General features: G+C 39.8%; 1 protein-coding gene across 5 annotated transcripts in view; it reads right to left on the bottom strand.

Moving 5' to 3' along the window:
* DNAAF8 (dynein axonemal assembly factor 8) overlaps positions 1 to 16,243 on the bottom strand; it is a 94,619-nt gene that overhangs the window by 20,368 nt on the left and 58,008 nt on the right. For all 5 annotated transcript variants that reach the window (XM_055709618.1, XM_055709619.1, XM_055709621.1 and 2 more), the window contains 7 exons: positions 15,794 to 15,938; positions 12,885 to 13,016; positions 11,241 to 11,435; positions 9,629 to 9,955; positions 7,937 to 7,999; positions 6,271 to 6,324; positions 4,032 to 4,201 (listed from right to left, as the gene is read on the bottom strand). In XM_055709618.1, the coding sequence (XP_055565593.1) occupies positions 4,032 to 4,201; positions 6,271 to 6,324; positions 7,937 to 7,999; positions 9,629 to 9,955; positions 11,241 to 11,435; positions 12,885 to 13,016; positions 15,794 to 15,938 (1,086 nt within the window). The remainder of the gene's footprint in view (positions 1 to 4,031; positions 4,202 to 6,270; positions 6,325 to 7,936; positions 8,000 to 9,628; positions 9,956 to 11,240; positions 11,436 to 12,884; positions 13,017 to 15,793; positions 15,939 to 16,243) is intronic.

The raw sequence follows: 16,243 nt of genomic DNA on the forward strand, positions 1-16,243 counted from the left end.
GAACCAACCCCTGGTTATTTACTTTTTTCCAATTTCTGAGAAAATGAAAACAAGGGGAAAAAACACAATTTGATTCAGCTGAATCGCATCATTCAGACCCCTAAAGGTTTTAATGCCTCTGTTTTTTAATCTTCTAAAAGAACCAGAGTATGGCAATTCTCTAGATAAAACATGTCAAAAAATAAATCCTATAATTTAATTTAAAAATATGGAGATAAAATACTTCAAGGCCCCTTCTGCTTTTCTATCATTATGAAACCATTCACTAACTTTGACTCAAATCTTCTCTCGCTTGCAGTCCTCCTAAACTGCATTTCTGAGAAGTAGGCTATAAACTGAAAATCACAGGCTCAATCCTGATATTCTCCCCTGTATCTGAAAATGCAAAATGATCCATGAAAAAGCCTCACTATTCTTAAATTGTTTAGTTATGTAAGGTATTTGATACAGGTGGTGATATTTGTCAGTCCTCCCACCCCATAGAAATACAGGGCAAAGGAAACCTCAGGACATCAGTCACATCGCGTGGCTGCACATGTGAAACGTACAGGAAAGCTTCACAGGCTCTCCTGTGATACGAGCACTCTGTTTAGATGAGGATGAAGTGTTTTAGCATGTCATAGTATACTGCAAAATTTTTACATTCATTCAGTTCTGTATAATACAAAATAAACCTTTTTTGCTTGAAAACTTTTCTTAGTTTAAATAATATGTATATAATCCCTTTTCTAGGGCCTTCTCTTTGGGAGATGAAAAACAGCGATGATTATTTCATGACAATGTTCAAAAGGACTGGATATAACATATTTTAAAAATATGTATATAATCCACTTCTCTAGGGCCTTCTGTTTGGGAGATGAAAAACAGCGATGATTACTTAATGACAATGTTCAAAAGGACTGGATATAATATGTCATCCATGTCAGAAACACCTGCGAAAGAATATGTTCAAAGGCATAGTTTCTGTTAAAGACCAAAATAAATAAAATTATTTTGCTCCAGGGCTTCTAAACAGTGCTTTTAGATCTACATAACAAAACTGTTTTGCCTATTTCCTGCCTTTCAGTTGTTCTCCAGCAAAAGCACAGACTTTGGGTTAAAGATGGCATTGTTTCTAATTGCTACTGACAGTGTCAGTGAGTCAAGGTGACTTCTTTTCCTTCTGATAGATCCTCACATCCGCTATAGACTCTGCCAGCCAAATGATGCCTTTATTTACATCCTGTCTCTGCACCGTCTTCAAACCATGTCCTTGCTGATACCCGAGCAGCTGCGATGAGATTGCACATGTGCAGCTGACTTGATTTCAGTGAGCAATTTTGTTGATGCACACAGAGAGGAAGTTCCAGCTGTGCGCTAGCTCTGGAGGAGTAACGGGATTAAAAAGCAGCAAAATTGTCCTTCTGCCTCTACCGTTAGAATCACAAGATAGGACTGGAGGGAATCCATGAAGTTATTGAGTCCAGTGACCTGCTACTGCAAGCAATCATATCAGGTAATCCCCAACAGAATGATCAGGTCCCACTGTAAAATCAAGCTTTCTAGCTAGCAGCCAGAACTGCAGATCTCTGCAGCACTGGATCTGCTGGAGAAGCGCAGAAAGGAGATGCAGGCTCCATGGGCAGAACTCCTGCTGGGAGCAGTCGCTTCTCACAGTCTGAACACAGTCAGGTCATGCCAAGAGCTGAGAAGACAATGTTAGCTCTATTTACCTGGTTATTTTTTTAAAAATTATTATTAAACTTCAGATAAAAACTATTATTATGGCTCCTGTGATTAGATAACCTCAGCAAACAGCAGCCCAATTCATTATTTACTGTATGCCAAAGGCCACACGCTACTTAGAAGCTGAATGTCAGTATTTAAGTTGGAAAAAAATCAATCATGGATCTGAGGTCATGTTGCTGAGGATATTTGTCAACATGCATGTGAATAATACATTAGAAAGAGAAAGGAGATGCTAGGTAATCTTGCTACCAGTGAATAAAACTCATATCTGCTATCAAGTACTACGTACACAAAACAAACTGGCACATCGCAGAGCGCATGGGAGATATCTGGAAAAGGATTTTGGATCAGGCTCCAGGTGAGGAAATAAAAAGTCCTGGACAGAATTTCAAGGAGGGTCAGACACATCGGCTCCATGTTCTTCAACAGGAGATGCTAAATTTCATCAATTTACCTCCATATTAAGAGCCTTGTTTTAAAAACAGCATTGTATCCCATTGTCCCCTAAACTGAGAAACAGATCAACAATGAATATCCCTCCAATTCAAATGCTTTATATGAAATTCAGCTGTGAAAAATAGTTCTGCCCCTACCAGCTGCCATTGTAACACTTACAAGCCAGATTTTCAAAATAACTCAATCCTTGAAGCATGCTGAAGATTTCTGTAAATCTACCTACTTATCTTGGGAGCTCAGCCTTTTTCAGCCCTCATGAATGAAAGACTTACAGATGTGTTCTAAAAATGAGAAGAAGCCCCTCTATAGCAGAAAGCATTTCCTTCTGTCCATTCCCCCCTTGCCAAAGGCAGTCTATTATCTCTGCTTTCTCACTTTTAAAACCTGGGTTTTTTTCTATCAACAAAAACCCAACAGCCTGTAATTTTTAAACTCATTAGTCACCAGCTTTTCAAGGAAACTAAATCAATGCTCCACAGCTGCTCTAGTGTGTTAGAGAACTCTAAAACCAAGAGAAAATTTTTATGAAAATACCTCTCTTCAAATTTACCCCACATATATCTACCTTTCTTCCCAAGGTAGATATTTGGACTTTTAAAAATGTTTTTTGTTTTAGATAACCAACCAAGTATTTCTGTATTTAGCTGTATGATTACAAACTCTATTGGAAAGCACTTCCCCATCAACTCTAATTGCTACTATATCCCTCCTGCCAGTAGTCTGTAAATATTTAAAAATCAGGTGTTTGTGCTCCATCGCTATGCTATCATGAAGAAGGTATTAATTTTTCCTGACTGATGGTTATGTTAGAGCACTGTCCTGGCATGTTCCAATCTTCTTCTGAAGACTCTACATATTAATATAGAGAAGACTCTATATTAAGAATTTCTATGACGGTGCTGTAAGACTTCCCAACTTAATCCAAGAGCAGTATCAATTATAAAGGATTGCGTTTTGTAAAAGCTAATTGGTTAAATGTCTTCATGAAAGCAATCAATTAACAAGAATTTTGGGGTTTTTTCAAGGAAACTAAAATAAAAGAACAAACAACCTAACTCCTCTAAAATGCCCAGCTTTCAGTTTCCTGGCTTTTACAATACCTTTACACTCCTATTGGGATATTTCAGGTTGAGAAAAAAAAATTCTAATGCTATAAAAAACCAGAAACATTAATCTGTCTTTACCTAAGAAAACCCCTTAATACCCCAAGATTACTAAAGACCCCCTCTTTATTGCCTAGTAGGTATTAGAAATGACAGTAACTCAATTTTCTCCTTTTGCAGGTCATTTTTACAGACTTTTGAACACACGCTCCTGGAGCAGAGGTTCAGCTGTATGTGTAATGCAATACAAGGTAACAGGGCTCCAGAGGTATATATTCTTTGACAGTGCAATGAACGTTTCCCAGCTCCCAGGTTTAAACACATGGAAGGAAAACCAGGCACACGTGCAGGGAGCATGGTATGCTCCTTAGATGTACCCTACCTGGAATGACCTTGGGGAAGAAAGACAGGACACCTGTTTTGCAGTTAAAGAGTCAGCACTGTAAACCAGCAACTAAAGATTCCTGGGAGGTCTGTATTGCCCATATCCTGCAGACTTTTTTTTAGAGAAACCAGGTCTGCTTCTTTATGGCATGTGATAAAAGAAACCCTCAGCATGTCAGCTTTCTTTGTGCCTGATAGGGCTATAGAGCTGATTGTTCTATACAGCTCACTTCCAACAACTACTCAGAAATCCCGGATAGGAATTTTTGTTTTTTTTCAGGAATGGATTACCCACTGGCTAACATATTTCCCCATTCTAAACAGAAGCGTAGCCACAGATCTGTCAGTTTCTTAACAAACCTGTTTGACTTCAGCAGAAAGGAGTTTTAAGGCAACGTCTGGTTCCAGGTTTATGTGTTTCATTCCAACCACACTAAATTTTTCTAGGTCTAGTTTTCGGAGGATCCTTGCAAGACTATGGCTCCATGCACCAGGTTTGATCAGCAGCACTGTGCAAAGAATCTGGCCTCCTGTAACAAAGCACACTAGTGAAACCCAAAGCCACTCCTAAAAACAGAGGTAAAACATACAGCAATATTTGTTAACTAGCCTGGACAGACATCTGTAGAAGAGGGTTATCTAAAAGCTGGCATCAAGTCCATACAAATTGGAACAAAACAAGTCCATAAAAACCCTGTGCATATAGGATTTGGGGGGGTTTTGTTTGCTTTGTTTGATTTGTAGTTTAAAAATGTATCTAAAACAGCCAGGCTTGTAGATTAATTTTTTTTCAGGGAATCTTCTTTGAGTCCAAAAAGTTTTTGGCAGGTCTATAGGATACAACTCTAATCATTTATATTATATATGAATGTTTCAAGAGGGATAAAATATTCCCTTTGACATTTTTCATGTGAACTGTAGCGATTATGTGATATAATCCTTAAGGCATCCATTAAATCCTTATTCCTCACAGTTTATCTCTCAGTGTTCTGTATCTTAGAGCTATGTTTCAGAGAGGCATTAACAAGTATGACAGGTGCCAATTAATGTTATAAACCTATTATAAATAGAGTTGTGTTTACTAGAATTGAAATTTCAGCAAAAACTTTTTGCTTCTGACAAAGCTGTCCCAGCAGAGCTGCCAGCTAGGTGCAGCATTCAGTGTGCTACGAGAAAAAGAAAACAAAATGGACCAAGCTAGTTTTGCTGTCTGATGATGCAAAATGTATTAAAAGCAGAAAAGACGTAAATTTCACTTTCAAATGACAGCATCTACAAATTTTTAGTTTTGCTAATCTAAACTACCTTATTACTAGGAACATACTTAAGATTTTATCCTAACAACAAAAAAAAAAGATTTATTGGCAACTGCAGGGTCGGAACCGGTCAGCTAGGACCCATTAACTGCTGGTGCCTAACCATGTTGATTAGCATGAAGCATGAGTTAACAGTACCGCAGGCTGCTAAAATTGATCCATGATTATCTGCTTGTGTACATAAAATGTCATTTTATGTTTCCTGTACATCCCACTACTAATTAGACAGATGTCGATGCAACCAAGCGTCAACAACGCTACATATGATTTAACATATACTGTTATTTTCAAATGGCAAGCAGCATTCATTGTTGCTGATTTACGACAGAGAACTATGGGATCAAAAATAAAAGTGCAAGATTACTGCCCCTTGACTTGATATGGAAACTTAACCCTCATCGTGCAGAGAGCCCTCCTATTAAAGATCTGCTACCTTCTTCACATCATTCTTGAACAGAAAGGTTTAAATGCCATAGCAACAGCCTGCAAGTGCAGAAGAAGCCGCTTGGATCCACTCAGCTGCTCGCACAGAGAACAGCAACCTCGATTGTATACTGTTACATAAGCGTTCATTGTCCTCCAGATGTTTTACTCACCATCTGCTATGTTTCTGGGCAAACTTTCTCATTCTTGTGGTATGCGAATATTTATTTACTTTAGACATTTCAGGAGGGATTTGTCTTATGTCACTTTGCCGTCTTGGTTTGGTCAAAGACAAGTATTGAAAACAGGTGGGACACCTTGCCACCTAGAGTTGAATGGTCTTCTCTCCTCTGTGATTATATGTGACAACAGTTAGAGAAAACACCACTTTCTATCAATGGAAGAGTCTCTATTGATCATGAATCACCAGAGGCACCTGTTTGGTAGCCCTCAAACATGCCTGATTTCCATCTCCAGTTCCAGCTGTTTAGTGACCTTTCCAGTTTTGCCCGAATTGCCTGCTGTCTGTTATGTTTTTCTGGTTTGTAATTTTTGATCCATTCCTCATGGCCAATGTTTTTTTCCCCTTTGATTTCATATTGTAGCTGTGAAAAATACTGTTTATTTTATATGCTATTTGTATACAATACTTTAGATGTGTGTGTGGCTTAAAATAAGTGTAAACTCAAGAGAAGCAAGTATCAGATTTCCTGGCACACTTAGAAAAGAGAGTGTCTATCACTACCTGTATTCAAGCCTAAGGAAAAAGTAGGTATAACCCTTTTGCTTGGTTTTGGCTGGTAATTCTAGACGAGTTAGTTCCTTACCAAACCATATTGTTCCATTTGCTCTTCTCTCACCTGTTTGCAAGTAGGTAAACAGTGATTCTGCATGACATCTCTGGCTCTCTCCCACTAAATAAGAAAAGGAGATAGATTTAAGTGGTATGCATGTTCTGGGAAAATAATTTGAGAATACTGCCATCATCTCTACATAATGCAGCCAACATTGCTATGACATACTGTTAATTTAAAGTGTTATACCGGGACAAGCATGGCTTGATTGCAGATGTACTGGGGACACCCTGGGAGGTGTCGTACTTACCACTTCTCCAGTAAGCCCACTAGCAGATGCTGAAAAGGACTGCAAGATCTAGATCACATTGATTCTTGGTTACCTTTTCTGTGTATTTCAAGGAGTGGCTAACAGTGGTTTTAAGCTACCTTCGTGCTCCCAGTATTTCACAGTCAAATTAGAAGCTGCCTCATTTCCAGTGTAAGTCCCAGAAGCTCAGGCGTTTTGTTTAATTCTCTTGTGCCCTTGGAAGCAAAGGGTTCTGTACTCTGACTACACATCTACTAAGCCCAAATCTGTTGTTCAGTCCTTTGCTCAGCTCTGCTGATAAAACCTCACTGACATTCCCCAAGCAACAAGGAATGGTCACGTCAGTGGTTCTTCAAAAGAGCAAACGAGTATAAAAGGAGTCTGGTGAGTCAGAACTTATGATGAAAGCCTATGTAAAAACACTTCCTTCAGTCTAATGTAAAACCTGCAAGAGGTGAGGAAAATTTAAGGCACTTCAAGGCATATGTGAATTGAGAAGTTATCTAGGACTGGGGCACAATGAGGAGAAGCTTGCATCAGATTGATAAAGGACTTCCTTTTCCAGTGAGATTGGTAAGTTTAACCAGTGTGACATGCAAGGTAGATAACACAAAACTAAAATCTGTTCATCAAAACAAAATTAACGTTCTTTTGTATTTATTACTGTCTGGAACTCATGTATTTCTATTTCCCAGGGCAAAGTATCTGGGAAGTATCTAGCCAAAGTGTTCTTTTCTTTCAGTGAAACCTTTTTCTCTTTCCATGTCTGTCTGTTATTTCACTGGAATAGTAAGAGTACATACAGAAGGCGGAACCAGCTCCAAGGTCCTTGCCTCCTAACTTTTTAGCTCACATCCTCACAGTACCAATTGTTTCTTTTTAGTATTGGGGTTATTTGAAAGAGTTTCTAGAATCTGTGAATTCTGTGGTGACTTGGGTGGCACTGTAATGCAAGGCACAGAGCCCCTGTCTGAGATTGGGAAATGCGCGTTCTGCTCTGATTTCTGTCACTCTCTTGTTGACAATGGTGATCAACACATTTCACCTCCAATCACCCCTCTGTAAAACAATAATGAAACTAATCTTTTTTGAGATCTACATCTGAAAAGGGCTATTAAAGAGCTGGCATTAATTACTCTTCTAGCCTATATTCCACACCAGCCCTAAATAGGTCATCCAGGCATGCACAGAACTGTGTAGAAGAAAGGTGATCCGGCAATGCCACCACCTTCCTCCAGTACCAAGTGGACCCATCTGGCCTTTTCTTTCTAATTGCCTGGGATTACAATGTCTAACAAAACTAATCTCATTTTAATGACTCTGGCAGAGGACACAGAGTTACAGTTTTCTTCAGTCTATTTTAAGAGTATAAATTATTTGTTTTTATCCAAGAGGCAACTGGTACATAACTTCTGGTCTTACCTTCAGTCCTGGACCTCTTGCCAGGTGGGGGCAGGTATTTCATAGCAGGGCGGTGTTCTGCATCTGTGAAAGGAAGGAGATGTATTGGATTCACAGGTGGGGGACCTTCACTGTTTGCGGGGTGACCAAGGTAATTTTATTTAGCAGGGGCAACAGCAGATGTTTGACCAGCTGTAAAATATTGAAGAGCTGTTCTCTGCACAAAGACTTCTCCCCTTACTTCCACAACAACAAAAACAGGAGGAAAAAAAATGTAATGACCTTATAAAAGGGATAGTGCAGGATGCTGAAGTCATGCTTCAGCTATGCTTCTTTGACCTTGACAATGGCTTTGGTGCAAAAGGCTGGAACTGTGATTACAACCTCCCTCAATAAACTGATCTCACAGTTCTGCTTTCCTCTTATCCTTCCTTTAACTGCCATGATAACTTTAACGAAGGGCTGCAATGCACGAATTCTTAAGAGTTTTATACACTAATTTGGGATGTCTGATGCCTTCTTTTTTGAAGGTCTCCTTCTTGCTCTCCATACTCACATAAAACATCCACATAATTCACTGCCAAATCTAACTTTCTGTGAGATTAAAATGAATATCTCTTTCCAGACAACATTACACTTTCTTCTTTCTATTCAGTAAAGTCAATTTGTTACACCGCACTATACAAGCACTGTGTTTGATGTAAGCTTCTAAGTTTGTGTTGACAACAAAGTATCTTTCTTCACCATGAAAAGATAGGAGAAGAGCTATAAATTACAAAGCATGAATGCACTTATGGAACTGTGTCACTCCCTCCTCAGTTGATACCTGGTGTTACCAACAATCTTGATTTCTCTCTGTTTCTGAATAATCATAAATTGTCAGGTTCAGAACCGTTTATCTTTAGCTGTGAGGAGTCAGGCATCCCCAAGAATAGAGGTGATACGCCAATATATTTCACATTAGAAGAGAATAGTGGGAGCTCATACTGTGCTGCTCCAAAGCAATTGATATCAATAACACCATAGTCTGCACAGTGACTTGGTTTAAAGAGGCATGACTATACATTTCTTATTACAGGAGGAAACTAGCAAGTTTACTATGCTAAAAAATCAATGCTAGCATATGTCACTGTAGTCTGAGAAGCTTTAGACAACAAAGGTCTCTGTTCCTCATGAAATGTTCATTCTCTTTCAGGACAAAAAGAAATTCCCAAGAAATCTGCTTTCCTCAGCTCTTGCAGATTACCAATACCCCAGTACCTTCGTCTCCCCAAGTACAAGGTAAGGCTGGCAGCATCTAGCCTCAAGAAGTTAGGCACCACAATTAGGTGACCACATTTAAGTGGGATAGATTTTGGCCTCCGGTTCTCAGTCTCTCCTACATAGAGGCAAAATGCATCGTATTACTCTCTAGTCCTGCCAACTGCTGTAATGCCTATTTAGTATTTATGGAGTACCTTGGTATCTTCAGAAAGGCCACTAGGCCATGTATAGCACATTAATTTAATAGGCCAACTTGTACATGACATCAACTGGCTCCTGCTGATTTCATATCCTTCATCGTTATTCAGCCAAGCCCAAATTTAACCCCAAATTATTAAGTTTTTATGTGCCTGAGAAAAACCCGTAACACTAGATTCCTTTGTCGAGGTTCAATAAATTCCAAAACACCTTTTATCTGAGGACATTATAAACAGCAAAAGCATGTCTTACCAGTTACAAAATCCGCCTCAGTGAAGAAGAGGATGGCTTGCCTGAATGTCACCTCTGGGGTCAAGGCCATTACTAGCTGTAGAAGACTGCCACTTTCACTTAGCTTCTCTCTGCATTGTGTTAATCTCTTCAACGTATCTGCAAGAACTTTGAAGGCATTGATCCGCCGTAATGCACACACAAGGACTGGGTTTGACATTAGTGTATCAAGGCTTCTTTGCCAGCAAATATCTCCAACCTCAAAAGGGGTTATTTCTTTGGCCTGACATCGAGTGAGATGGGGCAACCACTTGAGACCTATGAGCTCAAATCCTGATTCGGGTTCTTCTGCAAGTCAAGAGAAATCTGTTTAGCACCAGCTGGCAGCATGTGTTTCACATAAGCTGTGTTCTTTTGGAGACAAGTGTTCTAAATTCACATTGATTTTTTTTACTAGACAATAAGTTCCAAAGCTGCTTTGACTTTGCCCCCTGTTGCATCCAAAATGGACTGTAATGCAGATATAGAAATATACTGAGAAAAACCACAATATACAAATGCTAGGAAATCACATTACAGTGAAAACAAAAAATGGGCTATCTGGGAAATCAACAGGGCACCACAGAGAATAAGTGCCATGACTTGATTAGAGAACACAGCTAATGGAGAAGAGCTGAAAGAGAAACACTGAGAATACACCGATAACAATGTGGTTTGACACAGTATAATCCATAATTATAGACCCTTTACCACCTCTCATAACATTCAATTTCAAGCTATATTCATTATAGTAATAAGGTACATTTAATGCTGAGTTGTCTCTAAAGTAGTTTAAATATTGTTGTGTTTGTAAAGGAGTCTTACTTCCAACATAGCAAGATATTTAGTAGCTCAATCCATGAGTGCATGTTGCTGGAAGTTTCTGTCAGATACAACCTCCTCATTGCTTATTATGACACAAAACTTACTCTGCAGTATTGTTTCAGGAGATTAGGGTACAACATAGTATAAAAGACATTGTGCCAGACTTCTGCCCTTTATTAGCATGCTTCCTGTACTATTACACTTTGATACAATCTGTATCATGAAATTATATAAAATCATCATCCTGCTTAGCACTTGACAGCACTCTTCATGCATTTGTAAGTGTTTAACATGGGGGATAAAACTGTTATTCCTCCTGTGCGCATGAAGAAACAAAGCGTGAAGCGGTGAAGTGTCTTGCTTCTGATCACAAAGGAAGTCAGTGGACAGAATAGTGTGTGACTTCTGAATTCCTGTTGCTGTGCCCCAATTACACAGCTGCTTTATTTCCCAGTACTTGGGGAGAAACACAATGGTCCGGATTACATAAAAGGCTTAGTAAGCCTAAGCACATCTTTGAACTAATTTGACACTCTCTGAAGAAAATTATGCCCATCTGAGCTGTTTGCAATATGAAAAGTGGCCTTGCCCATGACTAACTAGCCACGATAAACTCTTCAGTTCTTCAGGCAGGTTAACAAAGAAACCTGTCCTCCGTCCTGAGGCCCCTTTACCATGTTTTTCATAGTGTTCCTGCTGTCATAAAAATACCTAGACAGAATAAACTTTCCTGTCCAACTCTACAGCCCTCCCCACGAGCTTGGATCACCTGCACTCAGAGATTCATTATTGCACTCCGGAAGAAGGATCTGGTGAAGGAGATCTCCGGCACTCTTCATAGTGTCCATTCCAACCACCGTCAGCATGACAACTTGCTCCATTTCAGGATCAGAAGCATATGTTCGATCACAGAAAAGATACAGAGGAATGTTACGGGGGTCTGGCACTGCACTGAGGTTTCCTCCTGCCCAGGAAGATCATCAAAACAAAATCAAATCAAAACTAGTTACCCCACAAAAACAAGTCTTTTTTAGTGTGAAGGAGCTGATTAATTCTCAACTGAGGAGACAGAGGCCAGTGCCTCACTGTGATACTGCTCCTCACACTGCAGCTCAGCATGGCCAGAAAAAGAATCATGCATGAGGAGCAGTATCACAGCAAACCCTTACTAATTAGTCACACTCCTTAACTAGAATCACTTTTTGCCACATAAGGCAAATAATTTTGATCTCCTTATTCACACTGTTAAGAGTTGGTTGATCTATACAAAAATTATCGAAGGCATCAATTTCAGATTGATAACTAATGACTAATTTCACATCAAACTGATACTTCACTTTGCTTTCTAGATTACATGGCATACAATTGAGGGCTAAACTGGGGACTGTTACAATACCATGCATGTACCCACAGTCCTACTGGGAACAGTACAACCCACAGAATCCCCGGCCCATCAGAAACCTGTGTTCAATTCCATACTGTTTCACTACATGATTATTTAAGCAATTGCATAGATTAAAATTTATTTACTTAGTTATTCCCATACATCTTAACATTTCTTAATGCTAGAAAATGGTGAATGACACACATTTGATTGTTATTTTTCCTTGTGATTTAGCGTGAATTTGGTTTTGAAGAGCAATATACTTCAATTGAAAATCCTGACATGCAAGATTTAGAATACTTTAATTAGTTAAATAAAGCTATATTAACCTGAATACATAAGAAAATACTACCTGTAGTTTAACAAACATCTGATTGCCATGATCTCCAAGTGTACAGAACTAGCAGGTTTAAGACTCTCCTACCCATTAGAGTCACAGATTCATAACAGCAAACACATTTACTTGCTTTTTCAAGTCCTACCAATTTCCCAACTTTGAATGAATGAACTACTGAAGTGATTTGACTTTATAAACTGAAACTAAGAAACATCAGAGTAAAGTGAGATGACTAAGTCCTTTCCCTGCACCTACAGAAGAACTACAGCTGCCAACATTTATCACTTCAGCAAATTCTAGTTTTATGTGCTTAACTGCCAACTTATCTCATTTTAGCATTTTGACTTCTCTTGAAACTGTGGCAACAAATATGTATTGATTTGGTATTAATCTTTTAACAATGGTAGGTTTAAGGCTTAATTGATTGCTACCATGTCACATTTAAATCAATTATTTTTCCACATATCTTTAAATTCACTTTAAAAAAGTATTTCCGTTTCATTTTCCTATTGATTCTTCCATTCATTACCCAGCAGCAGAAGACATCCAATGAGAGCTGACAGGCAGCAGAACACTCAACGAGTTATTATAGACAAGCATATTCCTGATGTTCTTATTCAGGAAAATCCCCTCATAAGGTTGTCAGACCTTATAAAAGCCAGAACACTGCATTTCCCATAGCTTTGACCTACCCAGTGTCTGCAGCAAGGTCTCTGTGTAAGGAGCTGCATGAAAACACATGGAGGGGTCTGGCGCAGCAGTGGCAGGCAGGCTGCTCTGCCTGTTGCCAAGGAGGCCTTGCTTTGCCAGTCCATTCATCAGTCCTGTGCACAGAATGAAAGAGAACGTGAGGAATACAGAGCTCTGTCATGCAGTCTGGCATGAAAACAGTCTTCTTATCAAATGCTTTGATTCACCTGACCACAGAGACATTAATGTGGGTCTGTAATGCTGAGCATACCTACAAGATGTGAAATGCAACTTAATCATGTTCTCTCCCCCAGATCACATTCACTTACAGTGGGGCAAGTAGCTGTTGAAAATTGCTGCTTGGCCACAGGTTTTTCTGGAGACCCCTCTGCTTTGTGACCAGCACCCCAGTTGTTTCTATTACTTTCTAACTCCTGCTGCAAACTGAAATGTGGAACAAATGCATAAAGAATGCCACACAGCTCTTAAATTATAAGTGCCTTAAATATGTTGGTGTCCACAAGGAAGAGAAGTCACAAATCTTAAGCCCAGTGCTCAAGTGCAGGCCCCCAAGGTGTCTTGTGCCTCAAGGTGCAAGGCCAGTGTCCTGCATCCTACACAGTACCACACGGCCACAGAGGCATTGCTAGGATTACAGACTTGAACAGAAACATGGTGTTCTGCTCAGGTACCTCCCAGTCTGGAAAATATCCAATTCCATGCCACTTCTACGGACACTAAGTGCTTGGAACTAGCAATCTCTCAGTTCCCATTCTTCATCCAAAAGACTGGGCTACGCGCAGGCAGTATATTAAGGTACTGGCATACAGTACACTTCCACAACAATTAGTTCAGCCTTCTGTAATAATATTTCAGATCAGTTTTAAAGGTTTATTTTTTAAATTACTTTGTATATATTTGATTGCTTTCCACCATACAAGCCTGTCAAAGATTTACTACAGTGTAGCACAGGAAATGGATTACTAGGGCTAGAGGCTGCTGGCAAACCTCAGATGTTAAACGTAGCACTGACAAGAAATTTGAACTTGTACCACCGACAACCACCTATCTGCTTTTCAAAATTCAGGTCCAATGAGTAACTAAAAAATGTGCCACATCAGCATCACCTGCTATTTATTCAAATTCGGTGCATGGCAAAAAGTAAAGCTTAGACAAAGGTTTATAGTGTTTGATCTTCAAGACAGAGATCCATTACCCAAAGACATCTATCTGCTCTGTTTCAGGAATGACTGTTGAATTTTTCATTGCTTTTTGGGGGTATTGATTACAGATGCAAAACTTCTTAGTGTGGTATTTACTCTACTCAAATCCTAGTACTATTCTACACTTTACAAAGGCCAAACCAAAGCTTATGCGGCAAGAATGTCAGCTTCCGCTCTCCAGGGCTTTGGAATATGGAATAAGATATCTCTCTGGATCAGTTCTGAAGCAGCCACAGAACACATGGAAAGAGGCATTTGCAAAATCTATCTATAAACTAAGGGAAAAAACCCCAAGTAGTTCTCTACAGCAAAGGAAAACATTTTATCTTTCTGGAATATCCTCTGTTCCAGTGACCCCCTATATATTTCTAGTGGAAATTTCCCCATGCAAAACATGAACACTGTAAACATGGTCTGTGGCACTCTGTGAGAAAAGTAGCAGAAACTGTACTTCCATAATGAGCAACTTTCCTTGGGTCTACAGGCAGCAGGTGACACAGTGCCGTAATTAGTCTGCCATGATTAATTCACTGTGTCTGTACGTGTTTTCAGAATATTCTGTGATAGTCTCAGGAGAAAAAGCAGAGGACTTTCTGAATTGCTATTTTTTCCCCCAGAACCTCTAAATGTTCTTTTCTACTGTGGATAGATTAAAGGAAGCAATTGGGCAGTGGATGAACGTCTCCATCATGAGCGATTTGTAATGGTATTAATGCAGGGGCCAGCAACAGTGATCCTCTTCTCTCAGCAGTGGCGTCTGAAAGGGGAGGTTGCAGGAAAACAGATGCAGGAATAGACTCTCCTGCTGCAGGCAACATGCCCACTGCCAGAGCAGGAAGAAGCAGGCAGGGCAGGTTCTTTGTTCCCTGCTGATAACTGCTGTTGCCTGTGATCTTTCCCACTTGAGACCAATGTCAGCTCACCCTTAAGAAAACCAAGTACAGTTTTTCCTGAACCAGAGCCTCAGGACACAGTCTGACTCAAATAAGAAGATTTGGGGTAGCAACTTGCCTGGTTTTTGGAAGTCACAAGAATGCAGAAGTCAGGTCTGAGGTTGATAGGGTCAGATGCTATCCTCAGGCTCAGTGGCACATACATATTTTTGCTACCCTACCACTCTGTGCAATAAGAACACCTAAGAGGAGGTTATTGAGATGACAAAGCCAGGCCCATGATGGATGTGTACAGTGGGAAGCCAAGAGACAAGGCTCACAAATTCAAGCAGAGGAGGTTCCAACTTCACATAAAGGAAAAACAGTTCTCCATAAGGATGGCCAGGCATTGGAACAAAGGCCTAGAGAAGCAGGGGAATCTCTGTCCTTGCAGATTTTCAAGACCTGACTGAAAAAAGCCCTGAGCATCTTAGTCCGAGTTCACTGCTGATGCTGTATCAAGCAGGTCGTTGGATAAGAGACCTTCTGAGATCCCTTCCAACATGAATTACTTTAAGTTCAAGAGGACTCCAGTGCTAAAGATCAAACAACTGACAAAGATCGTTCTGCTCTGTTGGATACAGAGTGATTGATTTACACACTGGTCTGGAGACAGACACAGCAGAACTATCAGGCCCTGATGATCTCAATAAATACTCCCTGCAACATAAAAGTTGTGGTTGGACTATTAATGTTTGGCTCACATGCAGATTAAATACAAACCTTTTCCAAGGCTGTTGAGCACTGAAACATTACCTTTTACCAATGCAGGAATGTGATGACTAGCATTCTCCTTTCTCAACAACAACATGAGACAGTGCATGTGTGGTTCAGCAGAGAGCTCTCCTCTTGCAGAACCATCAGATGAACTTGAAATCTTGCTAGGGCAAAACACAGCAATCTGAAATAATGAGGGCCAGATTAGACTACTAAATCCAGATGTAATCACTATAGGGCTCAAGCAAATAGTTAAGTTACAATGGCATAACAAGATAGAGCTCACCAGCTGAGCCATAGTAACTTCCACTAACTGGGTGTTCATGCGTCATCTATTCATGAGACAAAGAAACTTAATTTAAACCCCAGGGAAGAGGTTTAACATAAAAACATTCTGCCCTGTAACTGGGCTGTACTAAAACCACAACAGTTATAACTCAGCTGGTATGTGATCCTAAGTCACTCATGCAAAAATGACCTTGAGTCCCA

This window comes from Falco cherrug, chromosome 4, assembly GCF_023634085.1.
Source record: "Falco cherrug isolate bFalChe1 chromosome 4, bFalChe1.pri, whole genome shotgun sequence".
Taxonomy (NCBI): domain Eukaryota; kingdom Metazoa; phylum Chordata; class Aves; order Falconiformes; family Falconidae; genus Falco; species Falco cherrug.